This window comes from Poecilia formosa, unplaced genomic scaffold (assembly GCF_000485575.1).
Source record: "Poecilia formosa unplaced genomic scaffold, Poecilia_formosa-5.1.2 Scaffold18, whole genome shotgun sequence".
Taxonomy (NCBI): Eukaryota; Metazoa; Chordata; class Actinopteri; order Cyprinodontiformes; family Poeciliidae; genus Poecilia; species Poecilia formosa.
The window spans coordinates 2,297,654-2,325,187 of NW_006799957.1; the positions used below are offsets into that span (position 1 = coordinate 2,297,654).

At 37.4% G+C, this 27,534-nt stretch overlaps 1 protein-coding gene across 1 annotated transcript in view; it reads right to left on the reverse strand.

The window, feature by feature from the left end:
• Positions 1 to 27,534, reverse strand: part of LOC103134711 (plexin-A2) — an 83,269-nt gene that overhangs the window by 12,663 nt on the left and 43,072 nt on the right. Inside the window, exons 7-21 of the mRNA XM_016668988.1 lie at positions 25,152 to 25,340; positions 20,922 to 21,036; positions 19,146 to 19,346; positions 18,419 to 18,515; positions 17,638 to 17,837; positions 16,164 to 16,315; positions 14,225 to 14,342; positions 12,665 to 12,801; positions 11,962 to 12,129; positions 7,028 to 7,121; positions 5,071 to 5,310; positions 4,196 to 4,339; positions 3,199 to 3,433; positions 2,557 to 2,699; positions 1,590 to 1,858 (exon numbers count right to left, since the gene is read on the reverse strand). Coding sequence (XP_016524474.1) covers positions 1,590 to 1,858; positions 2,557 to 2,699; positions 3,199 to 3,433; positions 4,196 to 4,339; positions 5,071 to 5,310; positions 7,028 to 7,121; positions 11,962 to 12,129; positions 12,665 to 12,801; positions 14,225 to 14,342; positions 16,164 to 16,315; positions 17,638 to 17,837; positions 18,419 to 18,515; positions 19,146 to 19,346; positions 20,922 to 21,036; positions 25,152 to 25,340 — 2,502 coding nt within the window. The remainder of the gene's footprint in view (positions 1 to 1,589; positions 1,859 to 2,556; positions 2,700 to 3,198; positions 3,434 to 4,195; positions 4,340 to 5,070; positions 5,311 to 7,027; positions 7,122 to 11,961; positions 12,130 to 12,664; positions 12,802 to 14,224; positions 14,343 to 16,163; positions 16,316 to 17,637; positions 17,838 to 18,418; positions 18,516 to 19,145; positions 19,347 to 20,921; positions 21,037 to 25,151; positions 25,341 to 27,534) is intronic.

Genomic DNA, 27,534 nt, shown 5'->3' on the forward strand with positions numbered 1-27,534 from the left:
AGCAGGCTGGTGTCAGCACAGCAAAAAACAAAAGAAGAAGAAGAAAAAACAAAACAATCGCCAGATAACTCGAGGTGGAGGGAAGAGGGAAAGAGGCGAGAGAAAGGAGAGGAGGAGAGGTGACGGGAGAAGAAACGTGAGCTACAGTTGAATGTTTCATGAGGGGGCATACAGAAGATAAGTCAGACTGACAACAACTCTGCTACCACTGCACTCACTCTTCCCCATTAGGGTCTCTTCCTCTGCCAGTCCCTCCCACTCTCTATCACTTTTAACACTCCTGTCTTTCACCTGTCTGCTCAGTCACCCTGTTCCTCAGACTTGCTACCAGTGTTTCACACGGCTGCACAAAACGAAGCTGAAGAGAGGTGGGTTTCCCTTCACTGGCCTAGTTACTCAACCATCAGAAGGGTGGTAACTGGGCTGGAAAGAACAATGCACTGAGGAATTAGCTATGCTAAAAGATAAGCAGCGCTGATCAGGACAGGTTGGCTTTCTGTCTGAAAGGTTTTCTAGTCACTGCAGTGGAGCATTCATGCAATTCTAGCAGGAAAGAACACAAGCCTGGTGAACTTTCTTTCATATTTTTCTTTGCATTTTTGCAGACAGACTTAGGTGATTTCTTTGACTAAACTGAGAACAGATTACATGAAGATTAAACTGCAAGTTACAAAGAAAAAATTTGTCATTTTTCTGCATATGCATGAATATGAACTTTAATCAACACCTCTGGAGGTCAATCCAAAGCAGCTCAAAGAAGGTTCTTATTCACGCCAATGGCAGACACGGAATTCAAAATATTATAACTATACGGCCTTGCTAGCTGTACTACCAAGCCATTTCTGTAAACATCTTACACAACACGTGAATATTTCTCTAAGATTGGAGCGTATAAAAGCTGTTCATAAAAGGCTGGCAATATTATTTTAGCTGTTTCTGAAATCCAGAGAGCTTTAAAATAATTCATACCTAACGGTACATTTAAATACTCTTTACTAATTGTGTTGGGCTTGGAATACATTTTAATTCAATGACAGGATTACATACACTGAGATACAACCTTATATAAACGCACTCGTTAGAGCTGGAGTGATAGAATGTTGTACTTTTAGGAGCTTAGAATAGTTTTTTTTATGTCTTAAGGAAATCATTTTTAAGTTGTAAAGATAAGCTAGTCTTCAGTTTCCCTAATGGTCAGCTTAAGTTCCCCTAAATATACACTTGAATAGTCAATCAACTAACACCTGTCTCATCTACTCTGAATTGATGTCTTACAAGGAAAGACATCTAGTTTTCCAGTTTGGCTGTGATAAAGGCTAATAAAAAGGCTATTTATTAGCCTTTTATGTGCTGCTTTGTTTGACCTCTGTGCAATGTCAAGTTTCTTTTGAGCAATTTTTCATTTTTATAACAAATTAATTTTCTGGTTTTCAGCTCTTATTAATTTTTACGTTTTAAATTAAAATATTAATGGATTTTCAATAAATGTATTGTGGAGAATGCACAGACTCTTCCTGATTCTTTTTAGTGTAATAGAAATAGCTCAATGATTTGTGAACAAAGCATCTTGATTTAAGACAAAATAATACCTCCGGAGGAGCAATTTGGGGTGGTTCTTGCTCTCCAGGTTGCGCTCTATAAGGTCGGAGAGCAGGTGTTTGAGGATGTCTGTGGCATACTCCAACCGTCCTTGCAGGGAGGTCATGATGAGTGAAGCGACGTAGCCACGGTCTCGCATGGAGAAGGAGCGCTGCGTCTCCAGTGTGCGGATGAATGTCAGCAGGAAAACCTTGTTATTCACCAGCTGAGCAAACTGCTTCAAGGCTTTCTCCACATTCGCCTGTCCACTCCCAGGAACCTGCATGCATCACGCACAGTCGCACACACGCACATAGATGCGTACATTTATTAAATAGCACTTGCAGACGGATGAGTCAGAATGTATGAGAAACAAAAGGAAATTGACACGACAGTTCTCACAGACCACCTCCAAGGGCAAAGTGCAAACCAGAACAACTCATGTGTCTGCAGCCGTTGCACTATGTGCTAATCTTGGACTCATCTGTTCTTCCCTTGAAAAGAAGGGTCATATTTTTTCTTTTGACATGTATAAATTCAATTTTTACACTAATTAAAGGGCTTCGCTTTAAACAAAATGAGATGCAATCAGTGAGTTCTTAGAGAGTCCATGTCATTGTGAACATAATATTGGCTGATTAAGGCAATTGTAATTTAAGCAACTTGCTAATTTTGACCTTGTGGAAGTTTTCCCGCAAAAATATTAAGTGGCATTTGATTTGTCATCAGGGTTTATTCAAAAATGGATATGAAGTGCATTCAAGTTAAACCCCCGAGATGTCGACAGCAATAAAAAGTAAAAATTTTCAACACATCACCATGGCGACAGAGATGCAGGGTGGCAGAACATATTTAAGATGTTGTACTGTTAAACAAAATGATATAAAACTTTCATATTTTTGACTTGTATTGAAGGCAAGAGGTCAACATATTTAAGTTGCATGACAGAGCTGCAGCAGTGCTTTAAAGTGTCCTCACCTCCAGCTCCCTCAGTACTGGATGATCATCAATGCCAGGAAACAGAACCCTCATTGCATAAGTGCGATAGTCCAGGAAGGGGATGCCAGCTCTATCCAGATCGCTGGTTAACTCATTGATGTCCGTCTGTAGCTCAGCGAAAGCTGCACATGCCAGATGACAGAGGTGTTAAAAAATTCTGCAATAATTTCAGAAGAAGTTGCTCTAATTCAAAGCTCCAGCATGCACGATGTGTGGATACCAGTAGTTTGAACTGTGGCTTGCAAACAACTGAACATTCTCCACTATTACTATTGCGTCCTATGAAAAAAAGCTAACGCTAGATGCTTGTTAGTTTATGGTTTCTCTTCCTTCTGTATAAAAGACACACAATAGCTGCGGGTTGGGGGTGTTAGTGTGCTATTTACCTGGAATTTTCAAACTGCTAACCAATGATGTTAAGTTCTACACTAGCTAAGAGCTATAGCTGAGTTATATTGCATTTCTACCAATACTGTACTTTCAGAAGTCTTTACAATTATGCTACCTTCAAAATATTGAAACATTTCTGGAGCAATAGAGGAATTGCAAATAAAAATGTAGTTGGGAAACTGACCAAATTAACCTTTCCGAAAAAGGTTTTACATCTCAGACGTCACTCACCCTCTTTACACTCCAGAGCTACTCTGGATTCCAGATTGTCCATCTGCATCTGCAGGCGCTTCAGAGTGAGATCATTCTCATGAGACTTTCGTCTGTAGGCGAGCAGGACGATGACGACGATGATGAGGAGCAATCCTCCGCCAGCCGCGATGCTGAGAATAGCTGGCATGGTGAGAAGGCTGTCCGATCGGATGTGAACTTCTCCAGGAGAGATATGCAGTCCACCTACCTGCACCTGGATAATAATAATAATAATACAAAACAACAAAACATCTTAAAGCGGTGCTAAAATGAAACAAAAGAAGATTTTTAAATGACTAGTCAAACTGTTGTGGCACGATGTGAGGATACCAGTAGTGATGCTTTGAATATCAATTAAAAGTTTAGTTGTTCAGCAATCAAATTATAATCTTTTTGCAAAAGCATCCCAAACTATTTTGAGTTCTTGGGCATCTTTATCAGCAAGCTGACACCCCCATTTTAGAGACTTTAAAAAAAAATATCTTATACATTTATTTTTCTGATTAAATGTAGTAGATTTAAAATTTTGTTAGCCGTAATCAAAATGAACAAATGAAAACAATGACACACTATGTGTGTAATGAAGATATGAGTTTTACTATTTGAATAAATTAGTTGCGTGACATTCTAATTAATTGAAGTGCACCTGTATAGTAAAAGATGGTCTTGTCATGTTTTTGTTTGTCCTTTTTTAAAAGGGTAGAATAGCTTGCTATTCTCTTTTCAGCTCTTTTGTCATTATTTGCTCATTTGTCAATAATTCCAGAGGACAATGTGTTGTAATGGGGAACCTACCAGACCATGAGTGACAGACAATGACAGGAAGCCAGCGACTAACTGAAAGCCAGCCGTTGACCCAAAAACAAAGTGACGTAAAGAAGACCACTGACCTACAGAGAGCAGCCCACATTCAGGCATGCAGACAAACAGAAAAATAAAAATAAAATGGACAGATGAGGATGACATTAAGACTCACCAGGACTTTATGTTGCCCAGTGAGGTTTGGTGGCTCGCAGAGTAACTGAGTGTCTGACACAGTAAGAGAACAGGGGGTGTCTCCGATCATCACGGTGTAATTCAACCTGGCTCCACCGGATGCAGATGGCACCAGGTTACGGCCCTGTTCACACAAATAATCAATCAAACACTTTAACGCAGTTATTTGAAACATTTTGCATTTTAAGAACTACTTTTGATATAATTTTTAACAACGAGGCTATTTTTGATCAAAGTTAATTTCCTTGTTAGAATTGAAAAGTATGTTTAATGTTCACTAAGTGACAGAGTTGTGTAGTGACTAATTACTTTTACTTGAGTAACATTTTGGAAAATTTTATTTTTAGGAGTTGCTTCACTCACAGTGAAGAACAAGCTTTTTTTTTTCAACCAAACATTTGTCATTTACAAACACACACCTGCATAATTAAAGTTTCGGGATTGATCTAGAGAACACTACCACCCAAAATTCACATTTTAAATTGTAAACTGACACAGAGTCAAAATGCACAGGTAAGATTAGCTTACTTAGACTCAAACTCATATTCCATGCTGTTCCTTCAGCCCAAGCAGACCTAACAATTGCTAAAAATCTATTAAAAGTGTAAAAAACACAAATCAGAGAAAAATTTCTGGCAAAATATAAGATTGGTCTTACATATGTAACTGGAATTATTGCATCCCAGAAGATATGTTGTTTATATGAGCAATGGTGATTTTAAGAAGAGCCAAAAGCAGCTTAAGAACTTCAAGATACTCTATGTTGTGTGCCTTTCTTAAAGTAAGTAGTGTGTCAGATCAAATGTATTACAAAGTTGTGTAAGTCTATGATAACCCAGAACTTCTCTGACTTACTTTGAGAATGATGGGAGCGCCAGGTTTTTGCTCCAGAACACCTGAGAGGCTGAGGGGCTCCAGGTAAGGGTTTGGGTAGTAGACAAATCCTGTGTTGTTGTATGTGAGAAGAGCTTGGACGTTGTTGAAGACAAAGCCAAACTCATCCACGTGTTTTATCGTCTCCTGATCGGCGGTGTAATCCGCCTTCAGAGAAGGGGCGAAGCAGCTGATGGTTGTTGTGTTCAGAACTTTGCAAACCTGCAGAAGGATGAAATCTAGGGTTCCATCTTAAACTCTCCACAACATATCAAACACAACCTGATCTAGAATGTGTGTTATAGAAACTAGTCATTCGCTGAAATGACCTTACGTCTACTAGCTAATCTGCCCCAGGTCATTTCAAAATGTCATCGCTGGGCATGGATAAACAACTTCATATCCTCGCCGACAGGATCCCGAGGTCAAAAAACATGATTAGTATAATGCCTCAGGGGTTGATGTGCTCAGGTATGAAGGCTGGAGCGCCTGGTAAAAACGCATTAGAATTTTATCTGATGTTGCTGTTTGTAAAATTCAGCAAGTTTTGAAATAAACTGGATTAAACATTTTTTAGCTGCAAGTTTTGTTAATGATTGTATCAATCGATGTGAATCTGATTTTGTGCAAGGTGAAAAATGTTTGAATATTAAGACAACGGATAAGCTTGATGTGTACAGTCGTATTATTCTTTGAGGAACTTGGAGGATTTGCTGATGCCTAAAAAAGATTTTAGGCACCTAGTGAGACACCTGTGCCAAAGGTCAACAGCACCTTCTCATCTGTTATTCCCATTGAAGAACATAATGTTACATTACAATTTTTGACTTTCTAACCAGATTAATATAAATTTTAGGTTCCAGAGGACAAACGGTTCAAAGGTAGTTAAATGTTTTTCTTTTATTCTGCACATTTTGAAGCTTTCAAAGTTATGCTTTAAAAAGAGGTATGCAAAAAGAGGCGATCAACATTTTTTTTTGTTCTGGTGGCTATTTTCTGCAGCTTATTTGGTTAAAAGTTCAGCTTTAATCCCTTTATATCTCTGTTTTGCCAATGACACAACAGAACATGCAACTTTAATTGACTGGCTCAAATTCTGGGCTGGCATCAATACCACACCACTTAATTAGCTCAGGGCATATCTCTAACACACAACATTTTCTGCATACTGGCAAGACAACAAAAACAAAAAAATCTTTTTGACTCGCATATCACCGCCAGCTCCAACATTCCTGTTTTGAAATTGCAAAAAAGAAAATACTTCCATCGTTGTTTTTCAGGCAGTCTCATCAGGTACCTGTTCTAGTATTGATTTTTGAGTTTTTTGCCTTCAGACTTCTCTAGCAAATCCCTGAATGGTCAAAAACTACAAGCTGAGGGTGCCTGAAATTTTGCCATCAGGACTGCAACAGTATAAAAACAATCAATCACTTTGAGCAGCTCAGACAAGCAATCTTAACACCATATATAACCTTCCAAAACTTCATTTTTCCACGTCAGTTTTCAGAATTGTCATTTATGTGAACAGCTCCACTCTCTGACTCTTTTGAGATGTCTTTTGTTATGTTTGATCTTATATTTTGCAAGGTCTCTACTTTGTAGCAGAGTGACATGCCATCAAAAACCACAAGCCATCAGTTAAATTCTGTTAAAATTAAATTAACAGCAGGGAATTTCAAATATATTCATATACCTTGAATTTAATTCAGCCAGTGGGGATGGATGCCAAGTGTATGCCACACTTTTCAGACTTTGGGCATAATACAAATGCACTACTTGTGTTGATCTATTAAATAATAAAACATGTTGAAGCTTTTGATTGTAACACGCAAAAGTATGAAAAAAGTATTTGCATGGCACTGTGCAAATCAACTGTGCATCTGTGTTGATGCAACATGAATTTTTATAGACGCGGTGCACTAGAAGTTGTCTTACTCACATTGACAGATTCATGGCCAGCATATTTGACTCGGACCCGAGGTTCTTGAACCACATCCAGGTTTGTCCCAGTCACCGTCAGGGTGGTGTGCCCGCTGTTTGGATGAAAGACATGTAGTTAAAGCACTCTGCACAAGATATGAGCTCCTGCCTATTTCTTCATGTGTTGCTTCAAAGGAAAATGAAATTCTTGTAATTTTGTCAGAGTGCTCTTTTGCTGTAGCTGTCCAGGCTTTCTGAAGGTCTTCTACATTTTATTTTCTTTGAACATTGTTGAATTTTTCATTTCATTTCAGTCTTGTCCTTGTACCTTACCATTTTCAGAGTACTTTTGTATTTGGTCATACCATTCAACGTAGACATATGAGTCCTTCAAAGAAAAGGGACGAAATGTAAGAGATGACCCAATGCTTACAGGACCCACAAAAACCCATTTTAAATTGCACCAGTTGGCACTTTGAAAACAGCTGTCAGGGACGACGACACGAAATGTTCCAATTTCTTTCAATGCATCTGCAAAGCTTACCAAAGTTAAGAGTTTTACAGGAATAAAACAGTATTTTTTAACCAAGAAGGTGATTCACAAAGAGCTATTAAATGATAATCTGGCATATGGAGGATGGATAAACTGGATAAACTGAAGAGGTAGTTCTTTTTATAAAGAAATCCTCTCCTGAGATTTCATCTACATTTTCAAACATTTTTTACAAAACAAATATTTAAACTATCTTGAGCAGAAAAATGGTTCATGCTTAAACTTGTATTTTCTCCTCTGGATACTTGAGAATACAAGCAGAAACACCAGTTACACTGCAAATGATCAAGTATTACACAGAATAAGAAAAAAAAAAACATGTTTATTAAATAATTTAGTGTCAAGACCTTCAAAAAGCCAGAAAAAAACTATTTTACCTTAGGACATGTTTAAAACACATGAAACTCGGTTATTTGGAAGCAAAAGTTAAAAAAATAACAAGATTGGGGAGGTTTTTACACACCACTGAATGTCAAAGGAATTATTGCTTAAACATGTATGCATACACCAAACTCCTGGTATCCTGCACATGAACACAAGCTGCTTTTTCCTCAGTGATTTGATTAGAGCGGCAACCACAGAGAGACCAATCTTTTTCATCAACATTTCCCAGATAATTTGCATTAATGCATGTTTGAGGAGGTATAGCTGGTAGCTCGCCCTTTGTTATTGGGCAGAAAAAGAAGATCAAACGGAGAACCAGCTGGCTGCTGTTTTATATTCAGCATTGAGTGTGAGACTGGCATAGCATGAATGCAGGTGCTACTTGTTTACATATCTGAGTTGGATTGGATTAAAAAAAAAAAAAAAAAAAAACACGCTCTAATCTTTGCACAACATGTGCAGCAGTGCAAACTTAGAAAACGTTTGGAGCGAGAGTGTGCACCAGGTGAAAAAGATGGATAAATACAGGGAGAGAAATTGGACAAAAATGCTGTTAAACCGTCCAGCGCGGTGAAACTAACAGAGTGCCAGCCCTTCTCTTCTCACACTTCAAAGGCCACCTAAGCTTGTAGGGCCTCATAGTGGGAATGCACATTATGATGAGAGCTCTTGATTGCAGCTCCACAAAGCTCCTCCTGTCACTAGGCTGTGGGCCAGGGTGACTCTCTGAAGCCTAATCTGCAGGGACGTAGTGCTGCGTAATTCCGGCCAAACCCAAATTAAGTGCCATTTACTGTTGGTCTCATGAAGGTAATAAAATCTTAATTTGTGTTAGAAATGTTTGTCTAGAAGATTTTTTTACATTTGTTTGTGCTGTTTGCTGCTTTTGTTTAGTGTACAACAAATGGCTGGATTTGTCTGTCCATCCATTACCAATGTCAAAAGCTGCTTGTCATCGACTATAATTCCAACTTAAGTACATCTGTTTTAAACTTTCCAGGTCTTGTACTGTATTTTTAATCAGGGTCAAAGTCACTTAAAAATCCTGTTGGTTGTTGTTAAGGGTGTATTTCTCACTGTTTCGGGGCTGTTGACAGCATTTAAAGGTTTGAAGGCTTTATCATTCTTTCAAACTGATCTGTTCTGCTTGGACTATAGATGATCTTTTTGACTTCTTGAATTCTTGATGCCTGTTGGACACATAAAAAAAGACACTATGTGGCAAAACTTTACCTCTTCCCCAAATACTTGATGTCTATGATAAAATATACTACTCTATTTGTTTATGGTAACTTGAAGAAAAACTGCATCTCTCCAAAATTAAAAAACAGATGAATAAATAACACTGCAATAAGATATCAAAACAGCAGCACTGCCCAGTAATGAAGACTTATTTCCAATTTTTGTCATTATAGAACAATTATGGGGAAAAAAACAAACAAACAAACAAAAAAACAATTGAAACCAGTTATGCTTTGGCTCATGCCAAAGCATAACTGGTTCCCTTGTTAAATTACAACTTAATTTTGAATAACTACATATTTTGCAACGCTGGGCTAAATTTGACTAGCCAGACTGCCAGACATCTTTGACAACATAAGTCAGGCTAAAAGATTTTTGAAAGCAGAACATTATTATGAAGTTCGAGAACCGATAAGAGACCAAGTCATAAACTTCTGTAAGTCTGTGAAAAAGCTTACACAGCCATTTCTGAGGCTTTGAGATGCCATTGAACCAGTGGGAGTGATTAAGACTTTTATATTCTCTAGAAAAAAGTGGTGTAAAATGACATGGCGTAAATCTAACAGCATTAAATAAAAAGAAACATCATCTTGACAATGAAATACGATGGAATGTGATGGTTTTGGTTGCTTTGCTGCTTTAGTAAACTTAGACATGTTGCTGTAAATCATAGAAATTTGATCTCTGGCAGAAAACCCAGAGGTAGAATACACAACGACAATATTTTGTGTGTAAATAATGTAGCTTGGAATGATGAGTGATCAAAGATTCTAAACATCAGATCATTTCTCCGTTTCAATGGATAATCAGCTCAAAATGATTCAGATCAGTATCAACAAAAAGGCACAATTAGAACATTTCAACATTTTATGTTTTTCTCTTTAGAACCCTGTACCGAAGAAATCTTGAGGCCTACTCCAACAACAATCAGAAGCATTTTGTCTCTGCTCTGATACTGCTAAGTCTGAGTACTGGAACTCTATGTTATTCCCAGAGAAAATCTCAGATCATTCAAAATGCAGTAGCTGAAGCACTTCTAGGAACTAGCATGGGAGAACATAGCTTTTCAATACTGGAAGCTCTTCACGAACTTTCAGCGAAATTCAGAACTGACTTTAAAATTCTTCTCACCAACATAAAGATCAACATTAGAGCCCCACAGTATCTTACAGATCTTCCATTCCTATAGTGTACTAAGAAGGCCCTTCATTCTCAGAGTGCAGGTTTACTTGTGAGTTCTCAGGACAAGAACAGGCTGCAGAGCATTCAGCTATCAGGCTGGGAATCAGCCAAACAGCTTTAATTCAATGGAGGAATTTTCTTTTTCTTTTCTATTATGCATAAATATTTTCTATGGTTATGAATTACTAATGGATAATTTCATACTAACATTTTGCTATAATATTCTACTGTAACATTTTTAAGCGCTCTTCAACTTAAAATCAATACAAATATTTTACTATATATTTTTGGTCTGTCTGCCTTTTCTTTTTTTTATTATAGCCTGTGAATTGCAAAACACTTATGTTTACTTTTTACTATATAATCATTTCTTGCTTTTTTTAAAAATATATTTATTATTGTTCCCACCTGACTAGTATAATTATTTGAAATAAATACTTCACTTTTGTAACGTGTATATTTTTGTAGGCAGTGCATAAAACTGTATTGCAGTTCATTCATTTCTGTTGTGTGAAACCCTTTGATGCTGGTAGAAAGGGACGAGGTAAATACATAAATAAAAATTGATTGATTGATATAGAGTGGTTATCAGTTGACGTCACGTTGCGTCAGCACCCATTGTACTGTGCGTGTCGCCTGCAGAAAGAAAGCAAGAATACATTATCCTAACTATTTAACCTGTTTACAATTTGGCTAATAAAATTATTTACAAGTCACCAGTTCAGTTCACATCTCTTTGCATGCTGCAACTCCTGCACAGAACTTTGCGGCATCTACATATGTCCAAGTTATTTTGTTTTTAGTGAAGCGTCTTTGTACCTCGCACTGCCTCTCGTTCAGCCTGCTGCACTTTTGGTTTCTGATGGTTTACTTCATCGCCTGCCTTGATGACTGCAGCTGACTGGCCATTTTTTTTCTCTAATTGTGACCAAAATAAGAAGAAATGATTGTATTTAATTTGTCTTCTGCATGCTAAATATGAAATCTGTTTTGTGATGAAAATTTGCAGTTTTAGATAAACCATATTCGGGCACCTTTGTTCACCATGGATACGTTTGTCTTATTTAGAGGAACCCTAACACATCTTATTGAGACATGATGATTTGACCATGAACAAAACTGCTTTAATATTCTTAGTATTCATTGAAGTTTGGTCCATTCTTTCTTGTCATTTATCCACTCTCCTGAATGTAATGCATATAGATTATTAACACATATCTCAATCACTAACTTCAATTTCATAGCATAACTTCACTTACCTTGACATGACAAACTGTTGTTATACACCGACAACATGCTAGCTAATGTTGAAACCATAGACATAAATAAGTAGATGCCTTATTCATGTTTATGGTTAATACAGCAAGACAACGGCAGGTAACCATGACAACTAGCAAAAGTTTAAAGGCAGGCTGGCTGTTTTGCAGTCAAGTTGTACGTTCCTCTGCAAAAACAAAAAAATCCCTCTATCGTACATAAACAGTAGTTAAACAGCTCCGAATTTTAAAATAACAACTAACTTGGCCTGTACAGGTGGCTTCATTACGTGTCGATGTGACACAAAGAGAAAGCAAATGTTCCCAGTGTGGTACCTCGCAATGCTCCACAGTGGTTCAATGCGTTGGACTGTGGGGTCTTCAATGTACTCAAAGGTCAGACTTCCAGGAGCTCTGGCCCGGTCGACACTCAAACTGACTTGAACTGGTCCCGCGCCCGTCAGCGATGGAGCCGCAAAGCACACAATCTCTGACATGCTCCTCCTGGTGGGAGAACCAAAAGAGAGAATTATTCATGCTTTCGATTGTGTCTGCCCCTCTCACTGCTGCAGAGGCAAATCCCTGACTTCATACAGTTATGAGCCACGCATGAAGGGAGAGGATTCATTATAGCCTGTCCCATCTCCTGCTTGTTGCAGTCATATTGGGGATGGAAACCGTAATTAGAGGGAGCTCTTTGCTAATGGCTCTTTTGCTTCACCTGCCTGACTGCTACAATGTGCAAAATTTTTACTTAAAATAGATTTCTATAAATACATGGAGAAAGAAATAACTAATGTGAGTTTCATCACTCCCTCACCAGTCATTACTTATTCCTAATTTAAAATGCAAGCACACACTTGTAACTAATGTGCACGTTTTTGAATAAATTGACTCATCCTGCGTTTGATTAAAACAAGAGAAGGCTAATTCGCTAATACTGTGCAGAGGCAATCTTACTCAAGTGCCTCTCCATCTGGGCTCCAATAGAAAGAAAGATTACAATAACATCAGGGGATCATATTATCATTAGGCTCACCTGTACAATTCGCAGGTTTGATTCCCAAAGTACACAGTGACAGTGCTTCCTGCGCTCAGATTCTCTCCAACAATGGTAACCTTGGTACCCCCAGACTCAGGTCCTCTGCTTGGGGTCAGAGCCAAAATGGTGGATATCTACGGACAAACAAAATCTGTTTAGTATTTATGGCAAAAAAAATGTATTCTCAAAAAACCTTTTTGCTTTGGACTTTGTCTTTTTCACCATTTGTTCAGCTTTATAAGAAGAGAGACTAGTTGAATTACGTATAAAGCTGCTTTTCTTGCAGAGAACAAAATATATTGTTAGAATATAAATATAAAATAAATATATCATGAATTATACATATCCACTGTGAAAATTCTCCTTGATATCTATTAAATCCACAAATCAAGCAGGCTTGCTTTCTGTGATATCTGAAGTCACGCTGGGCACCAAGATGTTCGGATGAGCCTGTTTATGATTTCTGTTAACTTTTCAAGCAAATTTTGAACTTAACATGCGAACCTGCACTGAATGTTTTTGCAGTTCCCTCAGCTGGCATAAAACAGCATTTTTATGCTCAAGGGCTTAAAATTGAGAGATTTTGCAAACAAACTTTCTGCTTTTGCGGGAGAGAGTTGCCAATACTGTTTCCTCTGGTCCAGGATTCTTGTGTCTTCTATGTGTGTGAAGCACAATCAGGCTGTTACGCACACACACAACAACAAAAACGTAATCTCTTTATTTTTGCCTCCAATTAATTTAAAGCATTTCCCTTACAATGATTTCAAAGTAGCTCTGATTAGCAATGTAGTCTTTATGTACTGTGATTCTGTTCTAAGCTTTAAGGATCTCACAGAGTATTGTTTAAGACGTAATTTGAAAAAAGAAAAAATATGGTACAATTCTGGATTCTATTCATAGCCAGCCATGCTTTCAAGAACCAGTTTTTACTGCTGTATTGCAGGTATTCTGGGTGATGTCTCTGCTTTACTAATTAAGAGAACTGAAATATTTTAGCAGGATTTTATTTCAGGATATTAGAATATAAACAGCTAAATACAAATAACACACTTTTCAGGTTTCATATGAAATTAATTTAGAAACCTGTGCATCTTTTTCTGTCACAGTTGTGACACTTTGCCTCCCATTGGCTGGTAGAAATTCTTTACCCAAAAGGGTTAAATGATAAAATGAATCTAGAAAAAGATTAATTCTGTTCCTTAAATATCACAATTGTGTCCAACTTTGTGTTTGTTTACAGCAAAGCTTCCAGAAAGGAGGACACACATGCTGTGCAATGATGCAATGAATATGCTAATTACTACATGATGTCATGCACTAACAGTCAGTTATCTCTTTTGAAAGACATTACCTGACAAAAAATTGAAAAATGGAAAAACCTCTTTTTGGGCCTAAACATGTAGTCAAAAATCATTCACAATGACATTTTTACCTGTGTGAACTGAGCTTTGAGGTAGCCTAATTATTAGCTGTGGATTCTCACTGCACAGGATTACAAAGAATATTTTTGTCAGAGCAAACTGACAGGTCTCTCGCTCTCTCTTTGTGAATTACCACAAACGTGTAGATCTGGGAGGACTGTGCGCTCAACTCTGGTCTGCATTCACCGACACATAGCTTGACCGGACCTGGAGCGCTTCCTTCCAGAGCCGCATCCATCTCGCATACAATCCTGTCAAAAGCAAAACGTATAATGATAAATCGATATCCACTCCAAACCACTGCCATCCAAATTTGGCTAATAACAATAACACAATCCTGATGCACAAACAAACACAAGTGTGACTGCACTATGCCACATTCATCATGAGTCTCACTGGTAGAAGACGCTCTCTTTTGGTCAATGTGATTGAAGCAGACTTTCATAAAAGTTGCGGGTCAATACAGAGGCTCATCTTTCTTCCTAATAGGAAACCTATAACAGCAATATAACTCAAATGATAAACTACACCCCTTCCCATCACAGGCATGACCGCCATCCGCCATTACCTCCCGTTGCCATGACAACATGGGGATTTCTCCAATAAATCAGTATTGCCTGTCAGGTCAATAAGATAAAGCATGTTATGTATAAGTCATTACAGCAACTGACCCGATAGTGAAATTAATGGTTGTAACATCTGTAATGTCATGTTTTAAAGCGCTGTGTGAGCTGAATGAATGGCCCTGCTAAATCTGCTGCTTTGCAAAAGAAACCATAAGTCGTCCGCACAATGGGAGCACTCAGTGAATCGTCCCGGCCCATCTCTTCTTCTCGTAGATCACGTGGGGATTCCTATTTACAGCTGGCATGTTCCTTTCTTTTCCTGGGTTTTTTTCTTTCTTTTTTGTTTTTTTTTGTTTTACAAGGGTATAAATAAAGTCGCTGCAGCTTGGTCCCAATCGCATTACATGCCTGTGAGAGAAACACATGGCTAACAGATTGTCCCTCCAGTCAGCGACATGCAGCGCATTTCAATTACAGCTGTACCGACAGCCTCATAACAACGACGACACAAAGACTGTCTGCCTCCTTCTTTGGCTGAGACAGCACCAGAGCAAAGTGAAGTCCCCTGCAGCCTGGGGAGGCGTGTCGACTTTTTACTTACACACCAGCTATGATTCATGATCTTAGAGTCATGGGGAAAAAATAAAAAAATAAAAAAAATATGTACAGTATACGAGCATGAAAGAAATTGCATGGGTTAATTTTCATTGAGTTTTTGGATTTGCGCAATATTGCATTCAGTGCTTTGTGAAAGTATTCATACTCCATGCTGCTTAGAGGGATTCATTGACTGGGCTTGTATAGCAGGGGGACATAATTAGTGAATGTTCTATTAAAGCACTTTTTGAAAAAAAAATAAATTTTTCTTTGATTTAAAACAGAGAACTAGATAAAAATATGGTTTACCAGACAACCAGATTTTGTGTCTTATGTGTTGACTAAACCCAATAAGATTTTAAAAAGTCAATTACAGCAAAAATGTCACAGATTCATACAACGATCCCCTTCTTGGAGTTAAGTAGAAAGCTGGAATTGAACCTCCAACCTTCTGATTGCAAGACAACTATACTACCCATTGAGACACGTTTGTCCCATGTCTTGGTTTGATTGTAGTTGTGCCTTTTTCCTCCTATTGTCAGATGATAGGTTGAAAGATGGTGTCTGAGGTAACATCTGTATTGATACAGCAAATAAATTACACAAAGCTGTGCTCTACTTACAGTCAGGTGAAATCTAATGACAATTAGTTGTACTGGATTTTTCTTAAGAGTATCAGTTTCACATTTTTTAAATTTCAATCTATATCCTTTTATTTCAAATTCATAAATATGCTCTACCCTGTATTTGCCTATTTTTAAAAGGGAAATACTTTAGAGTTTGTGTTTCAGGATTATAAAATGTAAGTACTTCTTTTGTGTTTTGAACTGAATGTTAGGAAGGACTAGTAAGCTAAAATATAAAGCATTTGTATATGACAACAGTGATACACTAAGGATGATGTCTTACTGCTCTGCAGTGACGTATCCCTCCTGCTGCGGTGTGCACTCCACTCCTGCCACCTCCACGTTACCCACAAGCTCAAAGAAGGAGAGACCCAGGTTCAGGCCCTGAATAGTGACAAGCGTGCCCCCCTCCAGAGGTCCTGCTACTGGGCTTATCTTATATTAGAAGGAGATAAAAAAGTACAAAAGGATTTAGTGAAATCTTACTTGTGCGAAGATTTCTAATAACAGCTCTGAATTCTCTGTTATTTCCATTTGTCAGTGTTAAACTTACTACATTTGTTTTCGTGGACAAATGTAGTAAGTTTAATTTAATTTTTAAAGTGTTCATCTTAAAGTTTACAGTCGAAGCAGTCTTAAAACAACAAATTCCCTTCTGTAAGATTTCATTTAGTTTTTGAAGTGAAATCTTTGAAGGATGCAACTCGTGCAGAAAATGAAAAGCAGACTTTTCAAGACTTATTCAAAAAGCTTTGACATTGGCAATAATTCAAAAATAAACTTTCATAAATAATTCAGAGGATAACAAAGCCTTGAGAAAACCATCCACAGCACATTCCAGTGAAAAAAGCAAACCATGCCAGCAGGGGAACATTCGGACCTACAGAGCAGAACAGGAGCAATGGCGAAGCAACTCCGCCTGTGCTGTCGAGCAGCGCTCGGCGGTTGATTCATTCTGCTGCAGCTCCTTCAGAAACACTAATAATGTGACAGGGACATCAAAGGCTGCCGGCTCTTTGAAGTGGAAGAGCCTTGCATCTTTGTGCATGACCCACAGTGCCTTATTCAAGAGAATGAACAGGGGTTTGGGACATAAAAGATCCATCACTTTTTTCTAAACAGACTGAATACGTTTAGCTGTCAAGAACTTAAGGTATTCAGCTGGCATGGAACAAAATGTCAGATAGTCTCAGGTAAACAGACGTAGCTGCGAATTTTCTGCATTTTGTTGCTGTTTAAAGCCCAGACAACAACACATTCACATGATGTCCTGGAAGTTTTTTTCCAATACAGAAGCAAAAAAAGTAAAATATACTTTTAGATATTTTACAAGGAATTCAACTTGGAGTATTTCTATACTTTAATATTTTTATTTTGACATGATTACTCACCTACACCAATAATCTTTGTCCACCTTGATTTCTCTAAAAGTCTTTTTGTGGAATTGGCATGATGTCAAAGCACGATCGAAGACACTTTCCTGCTCTCTGCCATGGTTTAAACTTTTTGAACAAACTGCACCAAAGCCAACAAGTGTTTTTGTAGTTTGTTTTTGCCAATTTTAGAGTTTGTAAATCACAAAAGGAGAAACTAACAAGAATTATTTTTTGATCAACCGCCAGTTGACTGAAAAACAGCTAAATACAACACATGCGAGCCTATTAAGCTAATGATAGAAGTGAACATGTATGACTATGCAGGTAAAATTGCACACATGTTTTGTCTGCATGAGTTCAAAAGTTGTGCAAGCAACAAACCTCAGTAATGCGTGGGTTGGTACACTTGACATTCCTGGCAGAAAGGTCCAGCCAGCGGCTGGCGTAAGGGGAGATGGGAGGACAGTGCTGCCTCATGGTGCACCGACCCTCACCACTACACCAGCCACACTGGAACTTCCTTTCAGCACGTAGACACATGCCACAACTGTCCCGCTGGGCGCTGCACTTGTACAGATGCACTGCAGAATAACAAATAACGATGCTTTTAGCTGATAAAAGCCAAGGAACTGCACTTCTTTTATGATGCTTAAATAGCTTAAAAAACCTATAGAAACTAAAACTTTATGGCAAACGGTAATCAAATAAACATATTGCCCCACAATGATGCCACAGAATTTTATCCCCGAACACTTTGTCATGTTACAACCACAAACTTATTGTATTTACTTTATTTCCATTTACTTACTGTATTTCACTGAGTTTTTATGTCAGTCAAACTCAAAGTAGTTCATCCTTGATTTTAATTTTGGTTTTGTGAATATATAAAACATTGAAACTGATTTATCTCCAAAAGTGACTGACAGAAAAAAAAAAAAAAGAAAACCAATCAGGGATGCAAGCTGAGCAAATATGAAGATTCACCCATTGCCCCCCTGGGCATAGAAGTGATTTGGTGCTCTTTGATAAAAACCCAGTGATAACGTGAACTTTCTCTCAAGGCCTTTTGGGAACCTTGAAGTGCTCTCTATAAACCATATATCGCCTCTGGATTGAGTGCTTTACACTCCTCTGGCTTGGCAGTGATGGATGGCAGAGGCACCTTTAATCTTCTCGGGATTGTCGATGATGAAGTTGCCGTTCCATACGATGGAGAGGTCCACCGCCAGGTCACTGATCTTCACACCCTCGTACATGTACTGAAAAGCAGAAAAAAAACGAGATTGAAAGGGAATAGGCTTCAAAATGGAAACAGGAAGAGAGGGAAGTGAAATGGAGACAGAGGATAGAGAATATAAGAAGACACAGAGAGACTGAAAGGGGAAAATCAGAGGATGAAAGGCCAGCGGAGAGACGAGGCTTTTAACCATCTGTCATTTTCTGCTATGGTTGTCTGCTCTAGTCCTCTTTGACATGTAGGGACACAAACCTTGGCTGGGGTGACCAATCATCTGAATCTGAGGAAAATGGCCTTTTCATACATTGTCACAGCATTGCAGTATATGCTGTGCTTCAAAATGTACGCTCTGATTTGCATTATGTAGGGAAAAAAATCCAAAGAAATCTACAGGGTGCCTCTGAAACCCTGATGATCCTGGATTGCTTTCACAAAATTCAGAGACGGAAAATTATTTCTTTCCTCATGTTTTGCACGTTTTTTCTGCACCTCAACTTTTTCTTTCCTCCCCATTCGTGTCTCTACGGTGCAACATCTAAGGCAAAATTCATTGATGCTGATACACCATGCACAGCTTGACAATAGAGCGTCTGAGGCGGTGTCTCTGGTTTGACAGCTGAGAGACTCCCGCCGAGCATGTTCGGGGTCATACCGAGCTGTTCTGGCACTGAACGCTGGTGCTGTTGAAGCGCAGTGCCGTGACACGGTGACTGACGCCCTGTACGTTCACCACGCACTCGTAGCCCCGCTGGCCCGACTGCGGCTGGGGGAGGTTTCGGGCCCTCAAGGTGATCGGTCGGACCTCGCTGGCCGGAATAAGAATTTCCCCAGAGTTGAGGAGCTGAGGGCAGTCCTGTGAGAGCAAATGAAAAAGTAGTTCATAAGAATACCCCCTCACACACTGTTTCTATATTAAGCTAGGAAATGTACACATAAAAGCAACATTTAAATCTTTTTTTTTTTTTTTTCTGTTTGACATTAAGCTAGTCTAAACTATTCTTCTTTGGGTCAGGTAAAATTACCAAAATTATTCATAACTGTATGATACTCCAAAAATAAGAGAATGTTTTGCTTAAAAAAAATTAATAAAAAAAATCTTTATAATTGCATGTTTATTTACTTTTCCTTAGAATTTGGTAGTAAACCAGATGAATTGGGTCAAATATTTCCTTCCACAAACCTAACTCACATACTGAGTTAGGTTTACAGACCATCTTGCTCAACCATGTCTTTTCAACTCTTCCCACAAATTTTCTAGGGGATTAAGATTAAAACATTTTGATGACAAATGCGAGGAATGGCTTTGTTGTCTTTAAGCCTTTTAAGAACTAACTGGCATCTTACTTTTTCCCCTGAATCTAACAATGCTTGTTTTAGCCAAGCATATCAATTTTATTCTTATCCTACCACAAAACATGTCTCCAAATAGTGAGAACATTGCTCCTGAATGCAATTACAAACTATGATCTGGTTTTGCTATATTGCTTTTGGAATATTGGATTCTTCCTCTCTGAGTGGCTATTCAGCTGATGTTGGTTCATTTCTTGTTTCAGTTGTGAGCAATGGCACTATCGCTCCAGACTTGGCCAGCATCTTTACCAGGTCGTTAGCTTTATTGGTATTTGTTGCACATTCTGCATCAAATGCATTTATCTCTAAGGCACAGAAACTGTTACCTTTGTGAATTATTAAATGTTGGACATTCTCTGGGAGTTTATACTTCCAAATACATGTGATAACTTAAGCATCTGAAAAAAATTTCTGACATTTAGCTCATACATGTGATAATGCTAACTGACCTAAAACTGGAAGGGTTTAGTCTAATTTTATGTTGGGTACTGACAAAAAGAAATTGTGTCATTTCACATTTTGAATATAAAATATGTGGTTACAGCTGTGAGTGACAGCAAATCACTGCACCACATTTACAAAACCTCTTCTGCATATTTGTGTGTGTCTGTATTTATAAGCTTATGCTCTGTTACATAAGCATAGAGACCAATGTAGAACAGGGATTAAAAGGGTGTATGGGGCAAAAGTATCAGTATAAATATAACTCATTTTCATTTTGTGCATGGGTTTATGCAATGCAATAAATAAAGATTTTTCATAAATACAGATTTGGTTTACTCTTAAAAACTAAGGATCAGCCTCAAATGAAAGTTTTATCCGATACACTCTTCTAAAAACTAAGATCATGTCAACAAAAGTTATGTAGGCAATGTTATTACAACCTCAAAACATCCCTTTATGATCGCTTATAGTCACAAATGCGGTTGTAGGCTCTTAATCTTGTTTATTCTTTATTTTTGAGCTTCATTTTCAGTTCTTTGCAGGTAAAAACTGAACGGTAAAAGTGTTACTCAATAGATTAATCTTACATCTGAAAGCACTGTTTAAATCAGGTGCAGTAATTCTGTTTCTGTACCTCGGACGCATTGACTCTTCCTTCCTGGAAAGAGCAGCTGCTTGGGTCATGGGTGCAAAGGTTGCGGTATTTACACCAGTGGCAGCGAAATGTGCTGTTCACACATGACAGACACCTGCACAAAGAAATAACCACATATTACTACATACCGTAAATAAACATGGACATCTTTAAACTATAAACACTCTTTCAGACTCATCTTCAGCAACATTTCGTAAGACTTAATTCAACTGCATTTCTTTCCTCAAGATTTATATACACCAAAATTGAATGTCTTTTGTTATTTTGGAGATGATAAAATATGACCATGAGAAAGCAGACTCACTGGACAAACCTCTGCATTTAAGTAAACTTTAAACAGGTGAATTACTGTACCAAACAATTATGAAGCATCAAGGACATACAATGTCCTTGTTAGATGTACTCTGATGTCAACTTGTCAACGTACAGTCCACAATTATTGGCAACCCCTCTTAAGACCCTTTTGGAAATTGAAAATGGTTGTTATGGAGACTTAAAGACAACATAGTGCTGCTGTTTTCTGCGCTTTTCTAGCTCAGAGCCTTCAGTATTAGCTTCCTTTACATTCACCACACCGTGCCTGGTGGTGGAAAGGTGAACTTTGGTTGTTGCTCAGCTTTTTTGTTTGCCAAAGCTCCACTGTACTTTTTTTAAAACCTTTTGAAATATTGCTATGAATGTAGAGTGAAGGATTTGTCCTGGAATATAGAAATAAACTTTTTGGTTGAATGAAAAATTACTCTGAATCTAAACCTTCAAGGGGTATGAATAATGTTTGGTTTAACAATACATGGAACATCATTACATTTTATACACTCGGCACCCATATTCTTTACAGCAGTCGGGGCTTCACATCAAACTCTGACTTCCCCAGTTCAAATTCTAACTTCTAGTAGCACTATTTCCATATTTCCACCTGGAAAGTCAGAAAATTGGATTTGCAGATAGGACATCACATAATTGTCCTGGGATATAGAATCCATGGATACCAAATACTAAAAAACTTAAAAAGCAAAGCATAAATTACAGAACTGCTTCAGGAACATTTATTTTATGGGAATTTCCACATGTGCAAATAAGCATGGCATTCAAAGGTTGGATTTTATTGTAATACTTTTTACAAATTATCTCCAGAGGGTGAAATAATATTAGGGTATCCTGTATTCATGTGATTAAATTTGTTTTTACTGCTCACAGGATGTTCTTTACTTTCAGGTGGTATTTTTATTTTACCCATTCATCATCTGATTATGTAGAACATGGGTTAAAAGTGGCAGCTCATTATGTGAAGGGTAGAGTTGTGCAACATCCTTGGCTCAGATTCAGTTGCCTCTAGCATGCGGTCAATTGTGGATTAAAGTTGTTCCTGAACAACCTCAGCCAACTCGATTAAACAGCAAACACGGAGACAATTTAAAGAAAATTTGCAATTGAAAATGTCTACTTTTCCTGATGAAGTAAAAAAAAAGAGCAATAGATCTTATTTAATGGGATGCAGCAAAGAGAAAAACGTAAACCACCACAAGCCTTTTGATACTGCAGCTCATGCCGACCAACAAATGGCAATAAATGTAGAGCTGCATAATTAAATTTTGATAATAATTAGCTGCCCAAGGCTAGGACGGACATTAAAAAGTGCTACGTGAGGAAAAAAAAATATGGGGTGGGAGCGGCTGTGCATCGCCACAGTGTAACTAGACTGGCAGGGTGCTGCAGACACTGGATAATTCATTATGGAGGCTGACGTGATGCGGAGGTATAGTAAAGAGGGAGATGGGAAAGAAGGTGCAGGGTTAGGAGCTTGTTTTGTGTGAAATATTAATCACACAAGTATACAGGGTCACCCTGGAGCTAATGGAGGCCATATTGTTGTGGAGCAGATGCGATGAGCATCCAACTGTTTATCACTAATGGCTTATTATGGGTATGTTGTGGCATCCATGTTTCAGTTAAAGTGAATAAATGGGATGTCTGCACATAGTGGACTAATTCCCAGTCAATCAAAAAAAGAAAACGCACTCTGCTTCGGTAAACTCCTGTTTACTCTTTGTTTATGCTGTAGTGTAGTAGGTGGAGTAAGGCTGATAAAGAAAACATTGCATGAAAGGTCTTCATGTGACCTTTCAGTTTTGTGATTTGGCCTCTTGACTTTAACTGTCTTGTCTTGTGTTTCTAACAAACACACAGAAGTTTGCATGTTTCTGAGGAGTCTTTTAAAGGTGACACGTACAACTAATTAACGTTCATCCTAATAAGATCTGCTATTGTTCCTGCTTGTAATTGTTATGCAAAATGCAAGCCTCTTGCCATAGTTTACTGTTGTGATTAATACAGTTGACATTTACAAAATGGCTCATAGTCAAAACAGCTTCCCGGACCCAGTTAGGGAGCTTATATTGGTTGGCATTTAAATAAAGTGCTCTTTAATTTACACAGTTTTACCTGCCCTGAGGCACCAGAGGACGACAAAAAAATAAATAAAAATAGTGTCTTATGATTTTCCCCTGCAGACTCCCCTGAGACAAAATTAGGTCAGAGGGGGGTCTGTGAGTCTAATGCTTATCCATTTAGCAGCCCTTGGAGAATGCCAGCCTTCAAGAAACAGTTTCTAGCAGCCAGACAGCAAAACTTCACTGCAGGGAAATTTTACATTGATTTGAAAATACTAAAGTCCAAAGTGGTATTCTCAAATTGCACCATCAAAATCACACTAGGGCTTGATTTTGGTATTGATTAGATGGCAACTGAATTTCTGTGTCATGTCTGACTGAGTTCATCGTTACAGAAGACACACAGATCAGACTTTTGGTTTCTTGTCTGCCTGAAACCTCATTATTAATCATTTCAGCATACAAAAATGATTAAAATGCTTTTGTAGTTTTGAATCTAACTAAAATAAGAAATTACATTATCCCCGAATGTTGCAAGTATTATGCCCCTAATCTTTTGCTGATTGTTTTCAATTTAAAAAATAAGGTGGATTAAAGCAAATTCTGTTTGGGGCTGTAATGACACTCAAAAATCATAGTTTATTCCGAACTTTGGTTTTAAAGGTTAGAGTTGTTTATGTTTTTAGGGTTTTTTTTTTTTTCTGTAAAGAAAAAAAAGTGTCTATTATAGAGATTAATTGAGTTTTGGTGGAATTTTCTCTTACAACCAAAACACCCCAAAAATATATGCTGGCTTCTTTTACTAGGATGCTGATGACATTTAAGTATAAAAAAAGCATTAGGTAATTTTCCAGTGTACCAGATGTACTTGAATCTGGTTATTGTAATTAATATCACAATATTTCCTAAATATTTTAGCCATTACAAGATTTTCTAACATTGTCATTTTACATAGGACACACACCTAGACTTTCGGTACGCATTTCAAATAATAAGCTATTTTTACTGTAAGTGAAATTAAAAGGGTTTTTAAAAAAAAAAAAAAAAGCAACTGGGTTGCAAAAAAACAGAACCAATATTTTTTAAACATCTAAAAGTTTAAATAATCACCAGCAACCACTGCCATCATCAGAACCATTTTGGGACATTTGGGACAGAACGTATCTGATGTGCCACAATAAAATTTAAAGTAATACTTATTGTCCAAACTGTACTTAAAAACTCTGTGCAGATAAATGCAGAGGATGATAAACAAACATATAGTAAATAAAGAAGAGAGGAATATTTTTTTTTTCTTGATATGCTATTTCTCATTTTTCTTATTACTGATCCCAATTGAATTATAACTGCATCTCTATGTTGTGGTCAGACACACAGTGGTGAAAAAAAATTCAGTCTTTACATAAACTAGCACTCAAACAATGGGAGAAACTGATGTCAAAAATTACATCTTATCATGGTAACAACCATTCTAGAAATAAATCTCAAAATAATTTTCAAAGTACTTACATGATAAGAGCAAGGAAAAAAATAAATAGCTAATGAGTGTGTACTACCACACAGAAAACATGTCAGCTGTATTCAAAGCTGTAAGCAGTAAGCCCACAAACTGCCACTAAAGCAAAGGCGAAATAAACAGCCCATGACAAATTCATCATGTTGATTTAAATGAAACCTGACAGATAAATTGAACTCTGAGGTTATCTCGCAGCGCGATCTTAAGTGGGGTTGGAAGCATCAGTACATCATTGCCCTAAATTAAGTTGTGTTCCTCCATCTATTGAACAAATCAAAGGTGGGGGAAGGGCGGTGCACTCACATCTGATGTGTGCTGCAGTTGTAGAACTTCACCTCTGTACTGGCGACCATTTGACCCGTCTCGTTTGAATTCAGTCGAAGCTCCACTCCGGCCCAGTCTGAAAGAAAGTGTTTATACAAAGAACACAGTTCGCTGAAAAAAAGGGGAAGAAAAAAGCAGACAGAAAACGGATGAGGAGAAGAGCCAAAACAAAGACAGGATCAAAGAAGTCAAAATGAGGAGAAAATTGTAATACTTTTATCATTTTAGTGCAAAGAGCCACCTGGTGTCTGGGCTCCTGGAAGCTGCTGTCAGGAAAAAAGCCTTCAGTCAAAAGCTTCAATTCAAGGATTACCCTAAATGGTTGGAGGAAATCCTGCAGCACTTTGTCCTCACCTACCTTAAAATATATACAAAACTTTGGGTACTAAATAGAAAGGACATCTACTTTGGCTTAAAACCTTTCATTTTTACATTAACCCTATTTGAAGTACTGTGCAAGAACTACAAGAGTTTCAACTACATTGCTTCATGCAGGAAGACTTTATTGTAACCTTACAAAGTGGTTTTGATCAGTAGTTCTTCAGGCTTTCTATTTAAAATAGATTTTTTTTTACTCATTTTCTATACAATTCAGTAAACTTGGTAAAAATGAAGTAAGGGGCAGAACAATTGTCCATCTAAAAATGTTCAACAGCAGATGAACAGTATCTGAAAAAGGAAAGAAAAATCAAGCAAAACCCAATTAGAGGACTTGAGAGGTGAATCATTATTTGTTTAATCTAGCCACTGCCTTAAAAAAAACTATCATTTCTTAAGAAATATTCTTGTTCGTTCAAAAATGTAATTCTAGGCTAGATGAAAAAAATTATTAAAAAAATATTTTGTCACAGCAGCAAATTCCTTGCAGATCCAGTATAAAATTGGTTATTTGCTTAGTTTGGTTATATGCAAACAATGGTACATCTGAGTCTTTTGTCCTTAAATAATTCACTGATCAAACTTAACAAGCATGACCAACAAAAAGCTAACAGTTACAAATAGTTAATTAAATAGGAACTGACGATAATTAGAGGTTCTAACAAAAAGCCTTTGTACCGAAACCATCAAGAAACATGACTCAAGACCACCTTAAAAGATTAAAGCAAAATCGTTCTTTTTTGAAGCAAAATATGGATAAATAAGAGGTAACTTAAGACCTTTAACGGTGTTGAAAAAAAAAAATTAATGTAGGGGCTGCTAAGAATTTATTTCAAAAGAATCTATAGGCTAATTTCAGAATTAGTCTAAGCTATTAATTTTTCTAATAAACCCACTTTTTTTACAATAAATATTTATGACATTTATGATGTATCATAAAATGTGAACAAATCTTAATTTTAAAGTAAATGGAAAGGAAATAAAATATATGTATTCAGTTCCCCTCTAACAACATCAACTAAAAATAATGAAGCCCTCATTTGTTAGTTCAGACTGAAGCAAAAGTAAACAAAAACAGAGTTCAACTCTCAAGAAAAACAGGTTTGTGTCTGCTACAGCCTTTAATGAAATGTATTGTAGCATACAAATGATTTGTATTTATTAGCTGTGTGCATTGCATGTGTTAGCATAGCTTAAATATGATTCCTTTTTGTAATAGCTACACTGTTAAATGCCCTTAAAACAGTAAATAAAGTATGGACATGAATACGGCGCTTTTCAGTCAAAAATCCATCTAAGCTACATCATAAACACTTGTTGAGAAAAAATGTAGCAAACAATTTGTTTAGCTTTAGAGACCTTTCAGTAACTTTAATAAATGCAAGGGTTTTATTTTCTCTGTTGGCTCATTTGTAGCCTCTGGGTGTTGTCTCTTTAGCTACTCATCATAGATTGTGCTTGTGCTGCTTTGCTTCACTACAACACCTAACAGAGCATTTAAACCCTCCATTTATCATCAGCCAACATGGAATACTCTCATACTTTGGACTACTTCAGGCTTTGATAGTTTAAATATTCTTCTAACTCAGCTCATTTGACAGTGAGACGTTTGCCTTATCTGCTATGTTTGATTTGAAACTGTAGCGAGACGCAACCAACTCAGCCCTACATACAGTAGACAAACACTACTGTATGTAGGGCACACACATACACAGATGCAAAATCCCACTGCTCCTTGCTGCACCCCGAGGACTGTCTGGACACAGCAGTTTGTTACAGTTGTAACTTTTACTAAAAGTTAATGCATTCAGTAACACTTTATTTGAAAGGGGGTGAATAAGACTGTCATGACACCGTCATAAACATGACATAACACCTGTCATAAACATGAATAAGCCTTCATGAATATTTATGACTGTTGTCATAAAGTGTCATTCTGTAAATTATGACACTTTTAATACAAAGTTGACATTATTCAAAATGT